Source organism: Maniola jurtina, chromosome 23 (genome assembly GCF_905333055.1).
Source record: "Maniola jurtina chromosome 23, ilManJurt1.1, whole genome shotgun sequence".
NCBI lineage: Eukaryota > Metazoa > Arthropoda > Insecta > Lepidoptera > Nymphalidae > Maniola > Maniola jurtina.
Window position 1 is genome coordinate 5,364,370 of NC_060051.1, and position 15,261 is coordinate 5,379,630.

General features: G+C 35.5%; 1 protein-coding gene across 10 annotated transcripts in view; it reads left to right on the forward strand.

Moving 5' to 3' along the window:
• Nucleotides 1-11,087, forward strand: part of LOC123877251 (transmembrane and coiled-coil domains protein 2) — a 38,392-nt gene extending 27,305 nt beyond the window's left edge. For 3 of the 10 annotated variants that reach the window (XM_045923811.1, XM_045923813.1, XM_045923814.1), the window contains 7 exons: nt 1,568-1,721; nt 3,255-3,399; nt 4,008-4,118; nt 4,564-4,671; nt 5,244-5,446; nt 6,073-6,207; nt 10,033-11,087. In XM_045923811.1, the coding sequence (XP_045779767.1) occupies nt 1,568-1,721; nt 3,255-3,399; nt 4,008-4,118; nt 4,564-4,671; nt 5,244-5,446; nt 6,073-6,207; nt 10,033-10,060 (884 nt within the window). In that variant the 3' untranslated portion in view covers nt 10,061-11,087. Of the gene's footprint in view, nt 1-1,567; nt 1,722-3,254; nt 3,400-4,007; nt 4,119-4,563; nt 4,672-5,243; nt 5,447-6,072; nt 7,619-10,032 lie in introns of those variants that run through there. The other 7 variants (XM_045923812.1, XM_045923815.1, XM_045923817.1 and 4 more) reach the window with 4 other exon arrangements.
• Nucleotides 11,088-15,261: the final 4,174 nt, after the last annotated feature.

The window sequence follows — 15,261 nt, forward strand, 5'->3', positions numbered from 1 at the left end:
AGATTTCGACCGATCCAAGGATGAGGAAATCTGAGATTTAGAAACAAAACTATGCCGACTTTCAAACTATACCTACTGCTAATACTATAGTTACAAAATACTGTCGAGCTTGAGGAGTACCGTCTGAACTCCGAAGATCTTAGGGAACCTAATTAATAAGGGACCACCAACTTAGATTTTCCCATACTGCCCTGAAGGAATAAAAATGTTTCACTCTTTTAGTTTTTTCTAGTATCTGTACTGTATATTCGTATAATTAAGTATAATTATTTGATGCAGTAATGTGTCTAATTTTGTTGTATACGATTTCTAAACAAAATTAACAGTTCCAAATTTTGTGCTACCATTTTCCGCAAAGAGCACTATAAGAGACTGTCATTTTGTTTTAGTTAAGTTATGAGATAACGGAATTAGTCACATTAATAAAATTTCGTTGCAAATATTATTAGGTATATCAATTTATTTATTTTTGGTTCAGGCTTGTGTACTCTTACGATTATTATCTAGTTTTCTATTTTACTGCCTTGATGTATTTTTTTGCAAATTACAGTATTTATCTATTTTAAATTCTATTGCACGATCATACCGTTTCAAGTCACTGGTTTTTCGCTGTTTACATTATGAATTATGATGTATGCATTGAAGTCATGTAATAATAAGTAGTAACTACTACTGGTTATCTAATACTGGTTTCCGAGTCATCGAAGCGTTGCATACAAGGGCATTTATCTTGTCACACCATTTGAATCATAAATACATGTTGTTCACTTTGTTTCCGCTATTTTTCTTACCTTGAGATTATTATCCGTTATTTTAATAGAGGTTTAGAACGTATTTTTTTAAATAATCGATTTCAAGGATGATCAAAATCACGGAACGCATGCTAGTTGTAAAAATATGCATGAAAATTTAATAGATAGGAAAGCATAGAAAACTATAAAATAATCATGATTTAGTGGAAATTAATGTTTAGGTGGTTCGATAGTTTTTGTATAATTATGAATAAAAGCGATTTTTTAGGGTTTTTAAAGCTAGGTACAGTAAGTATGATTCAAACTTGTTGGCGTCTGAGAAGATACCTAGTTACTAGTCGCATCGCGTCGCGTCGCAATGTCATTTTTTGGGCATTGCTATACATATTTTTCGTCACTGTCTTTCCGTACTGTACCTTCCTGCGTAGAAACGCCTCACAGCTCACTTTACAGCCGCCAAAAAGAGATGCTCGATAGATCGAACTATACTAACCAAAACTGTACTTAATTTTTTTTTAAATATTTGAATCCTTTATTTGGGCCAAGGTGGCATTCGGTTGTACACGATTCTATAAACTAAACTGACCAGTACTGACCGACATAATATGAATGTACAGCCGCTGGGTCCAGATACTCGAGATTTAGAAATTCCACTTATCTGAATGAAGCTGGGACGAGTCAGTCAGTTTAAACTAAATATATTTGAACCTGTCAACTTTGTAAAGTTTAGAGATGTGTATAACCAAATGGGCACTAAAGCTTATTTAGTTAAGCACGGTCATATTATGTGTATTGAGTGTATCTACAACATGCAGCGAACGCGTCTTCGGAAGGCTCGCGCGCGTCCGAGGCGGGCGAGGGAGGCCGGGGCTCCACGCTGCCTCGCGCGGCAACCAGCGCCGCCTCGCCCGCGCACAAGTACTCGCCCGAGGCCTCGCCCTCGTCCTCCGTCACGAGTGAAGGAGCGCCGTGAGTATACGCAAACCTAAGGTTTACAGCATGCAATTTTGCTATGGGAGGTAGCTTTGCACGGCAAAGCCATCAGCAACAGTCCACCAACAATACCACAATACATAGCGCCTTCCTCAGAAGCTTAACTCTGCAAAGGCATTTACATAAGTGGCGATTCTTGTAACGATACAATAAAGTGCATTTCACTCTTAGCGCTGCAGCCTTAAATTTCTCTTATAAGAGACTAGCTGATGCCCGCAGCTTCGCCCGCGTGGATTGGTCAGATCCCCTGCAGCATCAGGATTGCGGAGTTGGAATCCAAATTTTTTATGAAACAATGTCGCAAAGTTCCTCTATCGATTAAAAAAGAAATGACGCAAATCGGTTCAGAAATCTCGGAAATTTCGATGTACATAGGTAGAAAAACACAACTCCCTTTTTGAAAGTCGGTTAAAAAAGTAGCCTATGTTACTCCCTGGTTAATTCTCTACTTTTCTGTGAAAATCCCGTCAAAATCGGTTCAGCTGTTCCGAAGATTAGCCTTTTCAAACAGACAGATAGACAGACAGACAGACAGACAAAAATTTTAAAAACGTGTGATTCAGTTATAGTATCGTTCAAATAACCATATGACCTTAATATGTGGTAGTTATTTCGAAATTACAGACAGACACTCCAATTTTATTTATTAGTATAGATGACAGCCGTTGGAATGACGCGCAGCCATAGTTATTTTTCTAATACAACATCGGTCCCGGTCTCGATCTGATAACACCGAATTTACACCAAGGTCTAAACTCTAAACATCCACTCTATACAATATACATACTTACAGATATAATGTTTACACCAAAAACAAATTGTGACAGGAGTTTTATAGAAAACTACAAAATACTTGTATAAAATTTTAATTCGTTCTCCTATTCTATGCGTAGATAAAGCTTATTTCCATAGAGTGGTTACCTATGAAAATGGCGCGTTGGCCATGAGGCCTGGGCTCACATTTTTTCCGGGCCTTTGCCAATCACATGTTCTTAATGTTAAACAGAGTCTTGCGTGGCACACACTACTTGCTTCTCTTGCTGCACGTTGCACGATCGTATAAGCACTTGCTGTATTTTATTTCGGATCGGGTTTGGAAATTCCCTAATGTGGCGTTTTTGTTCCCTGCTTTCTTTGAATATATTCAAGGCATGAGTGAGTATATAAACTATTACTTTGAAGATATATAAAAATGCCCATAAAGTCAATTTTGTATGTTTTCTGGTTTAGTTCAATTTTATTGACTTGCAAACGCCACGCGCCGTCGCGCGTCGCCATCAAACAGTTCTCTGCAATGTTGTCGTTAAATAAACTTATTCTAAACTCTAAAAGGAGTTTCTAAAATTTCGAGTGAAAAGCAATTCTTTCAAAACAATTAAATATAACTTTATTATTATTTGAATAAATTTTAAATTACGACTTATTGGGTATTATTATAGTTAAATCACCAAAATGTGTTCAGCAGAATTAAAAGTTGCAGTAACAGACAAAAATTAAAAAAAAATGAAGGTTTCTACTGTGCAACAGGTACCCAACACAGTCGGGTTCCAACAACATGTCGGAGGCGACCTTCAGCATCAAACCGATCCTGAACGAGTTGCGCGAGCGACGGGAGGACTATGAACGGTTAGCCGAGAAAATGGACGCGCTCAAGGTATGGCCTACAATTTTAGGAAGAATTTTTAGACGGTTATAATAGATTTTACCTAATTACCATTAGCTTGTAACTGCATGTTTGACCATACAGATTTTTTCTGGTGGCGGATTATAGCAAAATAATTTTTAACTGTTTCTTGCTAATTACCATCTATCAAAAAGCGCTACGAACGGTTGAAATTGAAAAAAAAGAGATAAGTGGTACTAAAGTTGTACATCTTTTATCTGTTTCAAACAGTATTTTCACGGAATCTGCTCAAAATTATAATGCACAAGCATCTATGTAAGGCTTTGAAATGTCCCTTTCAATCATGCAAAAGAAGTCTTCTTAAAATACTACTGTCCCGTAATTTACTTATTTTGGGAAAGCACATGTCCGAATTTATAACCATTGAAACCTTTAGTAATACTAACTAATATTATAAAAAAGAGCTATAAACTTTGTTTTGATTAGAGGTGTAACCTCCAGAACTAATTATCCAATTCTGAAAATTCTTTCACTGATATATAGCTACATTATTCCCGGGTGTTATAGGCTATAAAAAATGTCACGCGAACGAAGTCGTAGGAAAAAGCTAGCTGACATGAGTGTTGATATAATTTCAGAACTTATCACAAGAGGTATCATTTCTGTCGGCGGCGTTACAAGAGGAGCGCTTCAAGACGGAGCGGCTGGAGGAGCAAATCAATGATCTCACTGAACTGCATCAAAACGAGGTCAGTGTCTGTTTAGTACTTTCATTCATTATGTACGGTCGCTCTCAGAATTCGAGTAATAATTCCCCGAAACTTTTGCATCAAAAACTTGTCGCACATAACTTTTTCTATAAACACGCTGGCACACATCTAACGCATGTGCATAATAATATGACCATTAAGGTGCTAAATTATTTACCAAATGTGCTATGTACCAAATTTAAATCGGTTAAGCGGATCAGCCTTTAAGAATCCCGTAGAAACATTTTGATTTTCCAAAAGTAGCCTATGCCCGTTCCCGGGATGTAAGCTAACTCTGTACCAAATTTCATCAAAATCGGTTAAACTGTTGGGCCATGATAGGCTAGCAGACAGACAGATAGACACACTTTCGCATTTATAATATTAGTATGGATTTAAAAGTAAACAATTACTAGAACTATGAAAAATATTTATTTGTTCCCAGGTAGAAAATTTAAAACAAGCACTGACGGACGTAGAGGAAAAAGTACAATATCAGAGTGAAGAGCGAATACGAGACATACACGAGGCGTTAGATCTATGTCAAACTAAAGTGAGTAACAGATAAATGGCAATTCTGGTTTCTCTACAGAACCTAACGTGATTTGATTTGAAAAAAGTATATCCTACACATTTTCTAACAGATAATTTTAACTGATTAAAATATGGCGTAGAATAAAATACAAATGTATGTACGTTAATGAGTTTATCTACGTGATCAAATCAGAAATGAGGAGATCCGTAGGAGAACCAGACAAACCGACATAATTTAATGGGTTGCGAAGCTGAAATGGCAATGGGCATGGTACATAGTTCGAAAAACGTTGGAGTCTCAAGGTGCTAAAATGGCGACCTCGCATTGGAATGAAAAGCGCAGCGTTGGAATTCGGAAGTTCTCTTACTAGTTGGATAGACAACATCAAACGAGTCGCAGGGTCCCCTCGATTTAGTTGGTGTGCGGTGCAAGACCGTGGCGTGTGGAAATCATTATGTCCAGCTGTGGACAATGATGATGATGATAGATGTTCAGTATACTGTCGGACTAACATGAAGAACTCTCAGGAATGCAGGTTTTATTTTATTACCGTAATGTTCTGATATGAAACAAAAATGATTGTGTTGCAGATTAGCAAATTAGAGCAATGGATGGCGGGTGGTGGCGGCGGGGGAGGGGCGGGGGGTGCGGGTGGCGACGCGGGAGGGGCGGCAGCGTTGCCTCCTAGATTGCTACTCGTCAAACTTCTTAATGTTGCCATCACGCTACTGCAACTGGCGTTACTACTGGTTGCTACGGTCGCTGGAGTGGCCATGCCTTTCCTACGCACCAGGTAAGTCACTGTTATAATATTCTAGGTAAATTAGATTGATGGAGGAGGCAAGGGAGGGGAGGAGGTCGCGGGTGGCAACACGGAAGAGGTTCCACGATTGTTGTTCCCAAACTTAAACGTAACTTAAAATGCATATGGCTATTATGACGTAGGCATCCGTTAAGAAAAGAATTTTGGAAATTAGAATCTTGAATCTTGTCTGTCTGCCTGTCTGCTAGCTTTTCACGGCTCCACAGTTAACAGATTTTAATAAAATTTGGTACAGAGTTAGCGGACATTACAAGGGCTACTTTTTATCCCGGAAAATCAAAGAGTTCCCACGGTTTTCTTAAAGGCCCATCCGTTAAACCGATTTATATGAAATGTGATACAAGGTAGCTTGCATACCGGAAATTTACATAGGCTACTTTTTATGCCAGAAAATCAAAGAGTTCCCAGGAGATTCCTAAAGACCCATCCGCTTAACCGATTTGTATGAAAAGTGCCGAGGCAGCTTGCGTTGATGTAATTTTCAACTTTTTATCGCGGAAAATCAAGGAGTTCCCACGGGATTTTTAAAAACCTAAATCCACGCGGACGAAGTCGCGGGCATCATCTAGTAATGTTATGATCTTCTTGTGTCCCAGAGTGCGTGTGCTAACAACAAGCCTAGCGGTAATGGTAGGGGTGATGGTGCTCAAGCAATGGCCCGAGGTGACACAACTATCGGAGCACCTGCTTCGTCGCTTCAAGGAGTACCTCCTCGACAAGCACCACGATAGGTAATGCACAACACTCACAACTGTATTACTATAACTAATTTATTAATATATTTATTTATTATTGTATTGAGGCTTCGAAACTTAGTATGAGTTCTCACATATCGATAACGTTAAAAGATTTCGAGTATCGAAACCGTATAACGTCAAAGTGAATTGGACCTAAAACTCCGTTTTAATGTTGTACGGGAACAGGTGGTATTATGGGCTCTACCATGCCATAATGCTGTCTGTAATATCGATGGCTTAGTTTACAATTGCACTAACTATACAATGTAAAGTGGAGAGCTGTTTAAAGTTCAGACATCAGCGCAAAAATAGATCATTTCAATACAGTTTACCATCTGATTGAGAATTGTGGTCAAATGCAAAACTACTGAAATGATCTACTAATTTTTTGATAATCATATCTGAACTTTAAATAGCTCGCCTGCAAAATCAACAATTGTGTAGTTAGTGCAAATGTGAACTAAGCCATCGGTCTACAAAATCGTAATACTATCTATTATAAACTTTTATATATTTTGCAAAGTTTCCGCTTGGGGCACTGGCTGTACTGCTGGCAGTAATATGGGCTAACTCTAACCTCAAAACAACAAATTTTAGATCATCTATACCTCCTTCCTTCCTTCTAGTATTTCCTGTAGATATCCTTCCTATTTATATCCATTAGATATTTTAGCGGTACGATACTCAAAATCTATCAACATTATCGAAATGTGCAAACTTATACTAGGAAGGACACAACGCGCTACGGTACCTAACATCAATTACGACAGTCCGAGTATAGATCCTCGGTCTAGACTTATAATACAAGGTACTGTATGAAGTACAGTCTAAAGCCGTAAGTCGTTTAGCACCTTAATGAGCACATTCGCGTGGCACGGTTATGCACATGCATTAGGTGTGTGTGGCGTGTTTATAGAAAAAGGTCATAAGTGCGACAGGTTTTTGATGCAATAGTTTCGCAGAGTTGCTACTCGAATTTTGAGGCCGACTGTACATCACTGCGCAGCACAACCGTAGCAGATATCTCTTATGCGCGCTCCACAGTGTGAACGCCTTAATCAGTTCCTCGTATTAAAATGTCTTATAGCCACTTGCGTTTGCCGTCACGCGTTGTGTGTTCGAGCCTTTAGAATGTCCTTTCCGGTGTATGGGGAATGGGTGGATTGATTTTTGGACTGAAATAAAAATGATCAAGGATCTATGGAATAAGATAGACGTATGTAGCATTATTTTTTAATATATTAAATTTTATTTTTGTATGAGCGAAGTGAGCTCTCTGAGTCCACTTGGGTGAATTTGACTTATATATTTGAATATTACAGAGATTATTACAGAGCAGATAAACAGCTATCTGCTCTGTCCGTCAGAGCAAAGGTGTCTAACAGATGAATGACAGTTAACTTTAGAAATAATTGAACATAATTCATATATAATTTTAGTTATATCCTGTAGCTAAACAGTCAATTATTATCAAATAGAAATAAAGTTAATACACTTTTTCATATCAATAGATCAATTCGCACAGAAAAATAGTGAACTGTTTACCAAAGTACTACTTTCAGTATTTTGTTAGTGATTTATAAAACAACATTAATTTGAACTTTTTAAATGCATACATATGATTTACCTTTAATTTGTTTGTAGAATGCAAAATTGCAGATACACGTTGTGCATAATCTCGTATTTACTCAATTTACAATAATTTGTTGTATTGAATAACAGTGTGATTCTTCACTATCTTCAACAAAATGACTCCGTCTATCTTTTTCCATACTTCCTAGTTTGAAACTTAATTGCTTTAAATCTCATATTGGTACAAATACCTTAATGGATAAACAATTTGTTTAAATAGTTTTTTATAAAGTAATCCCACTTCTGCTCAATGTTCATTTTCACCCTAACTCACTACTAGGATAATTAATCGAATGTGTACCTTAATACTAACGATATATGGTGTCTTATTGCAATAATGGTTGGGGTGGTATGCAAAGAATTGATGTAAAATATGTTTTGATATTATATTACTAACTAGCATGTGCTCTCAAATTCCGGCCGTGAATCTGTAAGTGTATGGGGATGACAGATCAATAATCTTGAACGCGATGCATTAGTCCTTTCATTTGATAATACCGTCCCTTTTCTAAAAACTGCAAAAAGTTGTTTTTGAGTTATCACCAAAAATTACGAAAATTTTGAAAAGCCGATGCTTCTAAAGAGGGTTTTAAGTTACGTTCTCAGTTTGATCCTACTACCTAGCAAACTTTTTTAGATACACCAGTTTTTCAAAATTTTTTTGCAACTACATACTACTTTTTGCAATTAGCTACTTTTTAGAATGGAGGATGAATAGAGGTAGGTATTTTTGAAATAGAAAGATCGAATTAGAAATTTATATTAAAACGACTTTGTTTCGAAAAAATACGGGTATATAGTTTACTATGGTAAAAATAGTAATCAATTCTTTGACTATCATCCCGTAAGTATATAATAAATAATTAACATTAAATAATAAGTTATTTTATTTATTATATTAACAAAATCTAAGTATTAATATATATTTGTAACACGCTTGTTATGTACAGTAGTACAATGTATTTATTGTATAGCTAACATGAACCATATCAATGGGAAAGCTGAGTTATTATTGATATAGTATGTATGAAATAATTGTATTTATATAAGGGTAACTCATTGTAAATGAGTAACTAACCATTGACAATGTCACGGATAAAATTCTTGAAGTCTTGAAATATGGTATATTGACGGAGAAACAAAGTCATGGAGTTAATATTCTATATACAACCAAGGCGTTGAAATTTATTTTCCAGGATCATATTTCTTTTTTGTACGCTTTTTCTATAAATTTTTAACTTATTTAAATTAATCCGTCCCTAAAAATTGTTAGATATTTACAGTCGAAATTAAATAATCAATCTATCTGTAATCCACTCTGAACGACACTCATCTCAATATCACTGAGAGATAGTTCAAACGCTAAAATATCTGTAATCTGTCGTTAAGTTACCTAGCAACTTTGTTCTCTGTCAGAAATTGTAAGATCTTTTTTTGACAAATATTATAGTTTTTTGAAAAAGGAAGCTATTAACCGCAAAGAAATGTCTCGTAATTTTTTTTTTTGCACTAACAAGTTAGTAAGTTGTTATTGACAGGTTCCAGATAGATTGATTTAATTCATTTCAGCTGAGATATCAGTTGCTAAATCTTTGAAAAGTATTTTATCAATTCCTAACCAGTCTCCATACTCACTCTCAAATCTAGATATTAGTTGCTAAATCTTTTAAAGGTATTCTATCAATTCCTAGCCAATCTTCATAATCTTTCGTGCATCCTACTGAATTTTAGCCGTGGCATTGTTTACATTATAAAAAGCATTATAGTGCGTAAATTTTGAGAAAGGACTCGCCATGTTTGCTCTGTGTCAACTGTCATGTTAAAAGTACGGTTAGCCGCGGCTCGATGGCGGTAGAATGACAGCTACAATATCACGATCGCAATCACCTGTGATTGGTTGACGGTCGCTCACTATTGGCTACAATGCATTGTTGCAACAAGAATACCATAAATTCAGCCAATCAGAACAATTGCGATTGTAATAATGATTGATGCAGGAATCGACCTACCGTACTAACGGTATGACATGACGATTGACCCAGAGCAAATATAGCGATTATGCATTATATTTTATTGTAGCTTTTGGGCTGGACGCAATTGCAATATATTTAATTTATTTATTTACTAACTAATTTTTAGAAAGGGTTCCTTCCGTATTTTTTTTAATTTCTTTTTTTTTAAATTCAGGTATGAATGCAAGTCGTTGTGTGGTTGAGTTTGTAGTCGTCGTTTTCGTGGAAACGGTGGTATTGCAATTTTGTCCTGACGTGATTAACTTTATTCGGTCGAAGACTCTAACCTTTTCGGTTGTCAAGATTTTAAGTTGCTTCGACGCAATATTGTCATGACAAGATAAATAAGTGTAATTTTGCTAGACAAAGTACACCACAAATTTTCAAATATAATATTGTGGATAGTGCTCTTGTACACGATTTTTAAACTTAATTCGATAAGCCTAAATCTAATGCCATCCCTTTCCACAGGGAGCATTACGAAAGAGATAGCAATATATGTATAGCTGTCATCTTAGTTTAGTTTAAAACATTAATGTGCGGCGGTGGTCTTTGAATTATATTTCCTGAAAACAAATTCTCGAAGTTACATATGTAAGAGAAATATGCTGTGATTTTATTTGATTATTATGTTTAAGATTATTATGTAATGCTTTTTTTATTAAGTTCGATGGACTTAATATAAGTTATGCGACATTTTTCGAGTAACTTATTGAATACTAGACGATGCCTGCGATTTTGTCCGCGTAGGTTTAAGTTAGGGACAAAAAAAAACTTGAATCCTTCCCCGGGTTGCAAGCTATCTCTGTACCAAACTTTGTTGAAATCGGTTAAACAGATGGGTAGTGAAGGGCTAGTAGACAGACAGACACACTTTCGATTTATAGTATTAAGTATGGTTTTTATCTCACTAAAAACAGTTGAAATTGATTTGGAATGATGTTATACTTATTTATCTTGATAAAAAAGTTGATAAATACTCGATGTAAAAGTTTTGAACAATCATGTCTTGATTTTATTCATAGTAATTATTCAAAGTCAGCATTTGACCATTTTTGCTTGCAATACAAATTTCCTGACCGGAATTCATAAAGCTGACCAATTAGTTATCAAAATAAATAAAATAAATCTGAAGATTGGAGTGTTCAAAACCTTGCTTTTGAAATTTGAGAGTGCTTTAAAGTATGAACAATTATTATTATAAGTAAGAAAAAATCGGGCTGGGTCCCTAAGTAACGTGTGACTATAATGTGGACTATTATGACCAAATTCAATTGCTAACAAGCACTTGGCACCTCTTCCTAACTTCATTAATAAAATAGGTAAAAATGTTGGTAACTTTCAGCTGATATCTATAGAGTGAACTTTGACTTTGCTTAGACTTCAGCTACTGTTAAAATGAGACAGCGTTATACCGCTGGCATAAATCTGTCTCGTTTTAACCTGAAACTTAAGGTTAAGCAAAGTCAAAGTGAGATCTATAGATTTCAACCTTAAGCTGGCGCACACATGGCGGAGCGCAGCGCAGAGCATGCCCGCGAAGTTTTCTAATCGCGTAAAGTAGCAGATAATGCGCGAGCACGCGCGGGACTGCGCGCGGATGCGCGAGTATCCGCACGGATGCACAATTGATTTTAATATTATTTTAATGAGGATAATGTCGATATAATATTTTGACTGTGAAAAATGCTCTACGCTGCGCTTTGCCATATGTGCCCTGGCCCTTAGAGCTTTAGAAAGAGATGATGTTGTTAGCGTTTGAATAAGGTGATAGTCATGTCAGTTCAAACTCTCTAATTAGATGAAAATGTAAAATGAAAAGCGCAAGTTTGTTTTTGTGTACAGCAGCTTAGCGTTGTCACATAAATATGTATATGTATTCTTTTTAAGTGACGCGGATTTTATTTTTTTATTGGAAAGTATTATTAAAAGTGAGGCCAAGTGAGCGTAAAGTCCCGTAGTTTCTACTGCATTTGATATCGCACATGTCGATGCAAAATTAGTTGTTACAGTGAATACAAAACTAGTAGTCCAGGTCTGAAGTTGTAACATTACGCTCGTTTAGTCTTACCCTAATGATGTAGATTTTTCTGTATTAAGCTGCGTCCACACCAAAAAAACGTATTTAAAAAAAAATACATTAATGTCAAATTAATGTATCGAAGTATAATGCGTAAATTTTGAGAACTCGTCATATGTGTCAACTGTCATGTATAAGGACGGTTTACCATTGAAATAAGGACTTAGATCGTATTTTTGACATGATAGTTGACATAAAAAGCAAATATGGCGAGTGAGTTTTCAAAATGCATGCACTATACAAATTTTCGACGGTATTGGACGTTAAATTAAAAAATTCAGCGCCGAATACTTTCAGCACAACGCAAATCGTCGCTTTGGTAGTGAAGAGAGTCAACCCACACATAACAAGTTCCAAAATAATGAGCAATTAAGTGGCAAGGTTTAACAAAAAATAATAATTAGTCCATATCTTCCAAACCGTAAGTTAGATTTTAATAAGAATGGCATCGGTTTTGCTTAACATGATTCTTGTATTTTCAGTACATAAATCGTTTTTGTTATTAAACTAGTTTTTCTGTTAATTGTTATTTTGCACTTGGCTCTTTTCACCATTTAGATATTTTGAAAATAATCTACTAACAGGGAGGTAAAAAGATACAAGTGTCATAGATCTATTTATATATACAAATAGTTGATAGGTTCAGGGTTGGTTGGTAGTAATTGGTAGACATAAAAAAAGATTAATAGCTTTATTTTTTAAATATTTTTGTATCAGAAATAATACACTATTGTTAAAAATCTGCAATAAAGAAATTCAATCATCTTCTGTAACATCAATATCATCACCTGAAGCAATAAGGTTCATGTAATATTCGTGGTAAGAGGTAGGGATTGTACCTTTTTTACAAAGATCTTGTAAGTCTTTTAGTTTTTTGGCATCTATTTTTAAGCCACACGTATACAGATTAGCTACTTCAGAGGCTAGTATTTCTTCATTATTTCGAGTTGATTTGAGGCGAATAAATAGTCGTTCAAATTCAATTTGGCTTAACTGAGTTTTGTAATAAATATGCATGGGCTCTTCACGTCTATATTGCAGCCATTTAACAAGAAGCCATTTCATGATTCCATTATCTCCTTTATTTTTATTTGTTATTAATTTTTGGCTGTATGACTTAAAATCAAGAAATTGACTAAATTCCATCTCCTTTACGACGTATGAAGGTCGAGTGGTCTTCGCCGTTCTTGCTACAGTATACCATCCATCTGGGACAAAAATGTTAATCTTTCTACCCCTTGATTCAATGGCAGAGTGAACACTGTCACATTCCATTTCGGAATGTCCAGATTCCATGAACTTTTGGTTTATAATCTTCAGATTTGGAAATGAACAAAGTGCTCTAATGAACATGGCAGAAATGATATGGTTTCTGTTTTGTCCTGAAGCAGTATCAGAGTAAAATGTTACTTCTGTCACCTCTGGTGGTAGTTCAGAAAGAAGATTCCAAATACATGTGGCTATCTCAGATGCTCCTTTTGTACCGTTGGTTTCATGCCACATGTAGTTAATTGCAGTGCCTTTAGCAAGATCATATATGGTAAAGTTATAAGTTTTCAATTTTCTCTTATAATACAGTTGACCAATCTCTAATTGCGGGGTAAGTAAAATTTTTTCTAAATCCATAGTGTAAGCACGAAACGTTGGATCAGTCTTAGCTCTTGCCTTGTCTTCTCTTTTTTGTTCTCTAGCTTCTGTTTTTCTGATTAAATGTAAGTCATAGTTACTTTGTTCCTGGAGTTTCTCTTCTGGTGATTTGTTTTTAAATTGGGCGCAGTAATCACATTGGTCTTTTTTTGGCCTATGAAAGCCATAATTGAACTCAGTAGTAAAAATATGTTTATAATAATAAGATGATACAGGTAATGCTCCGTTCTCTTCACAATACTTGATGTAGTCTTGATACAAGCGATTTTCAGTCAGGCCAGATGGTAGATATTTTCGCATAGAAGAACTTCGGCAGTAGTGAGAGTCTACTACAGGTAAGGACTTGATGTGATCACGGATTATATCCTTACGTTCTTCAGAAATTTTATTTGGTGCAGGGTTCAATCCACGTTTGTCATGCTCAGTAACACCACTATCCATTTTCTTTTTGAGAGCAGTTTCAACTTTTTTAGCTGATATGTCTAAAGTACCAAGAAAAAACATCTTGCATACTTGATGAGCTTTGTTATTTAATGTCAAAAAGTAAACATGAGTATAATTTCTCTTATCGGGAACATCAACTGCCATTGAACTAGAGTCTTTTGACTTGTATCTTCTTTTTGGTAGCTCTTTACGAACTGAGCTGTTTATAAAAGCCCATTTGGCTCTATCTTCTTTTAAAGTCAAAAAGTCTGCAAATATTTTCTGTCTATCATTCAAAGTAAATGTATCATTGCATTTATAATGGCACTAACAGAGTACTTGTTTAACTGCTTTTGCTCTCACTTTTTTACCTGACTGAGAAGTATGTTCTTTACCTTCAAGTCTCAGTATTTTATTTCTGTTTCTCTTCCATGTTTGAGGTTCACATTTCCTTTTTCGTGTCAGGGTATTATTTTCTTGGCTGTTTATGTTTTCCACTGTTTCACTATTACTATTTTCAACCTCTTGAAGATCTTGGCTACTATTTCTTAAATTCTCTTGTTCTCTTTGTACTATTTCAGGTTCACTATCACTGTAATGTGAAGTTTCTGATTCTGGTATATAACATGGATCATTTTCTGAACAATCTGATTGAGCGAAAGGGTCAGAATCTGATAATACTTGTTCAGCATCTACAAAAGAGTAAGCTGGAGTATTATTACGTCTGTTTGAGCTTTTTGTTTCTGGATCAACTGAATCTACATCAATCTGCTGTGCAGCTAGAACAAAACAAAAAATAAAATTATTAATGAAGTATTTATTAACGGAATAACATACATGCATATTATATAAACTCATGACTGTAATCCCTTGTCATTGGTACAACAACTAGCTCAATGTTTAAGAATGAAGTTATAGCAATGCAATAAGCATTAAATTATTAGGATGGAATGGCATGTCAAGTGGAGATAAGTAGCTATCTTTTTGCCCACAAGGACACTACATAAGAAATCTTTATTCCCTTAGTCACCTTAAATAATACTCACAAGAAGATTTGGGGTGGTCTAAAATAAGCTGGAACCACACCAGTATTTCCAAAATTTATTTATTATACTTAAATAATAATAACTTAATAATCACTCAAAGAGAGTAATAATCTCACCAGTAGTAATTACATTCAGATCCATGACAGGGGTTTCACCGTCAAGTTCTTGGCACTGACTAAGTTTCAGGCACAAAGAGTCCTGTGTGGCT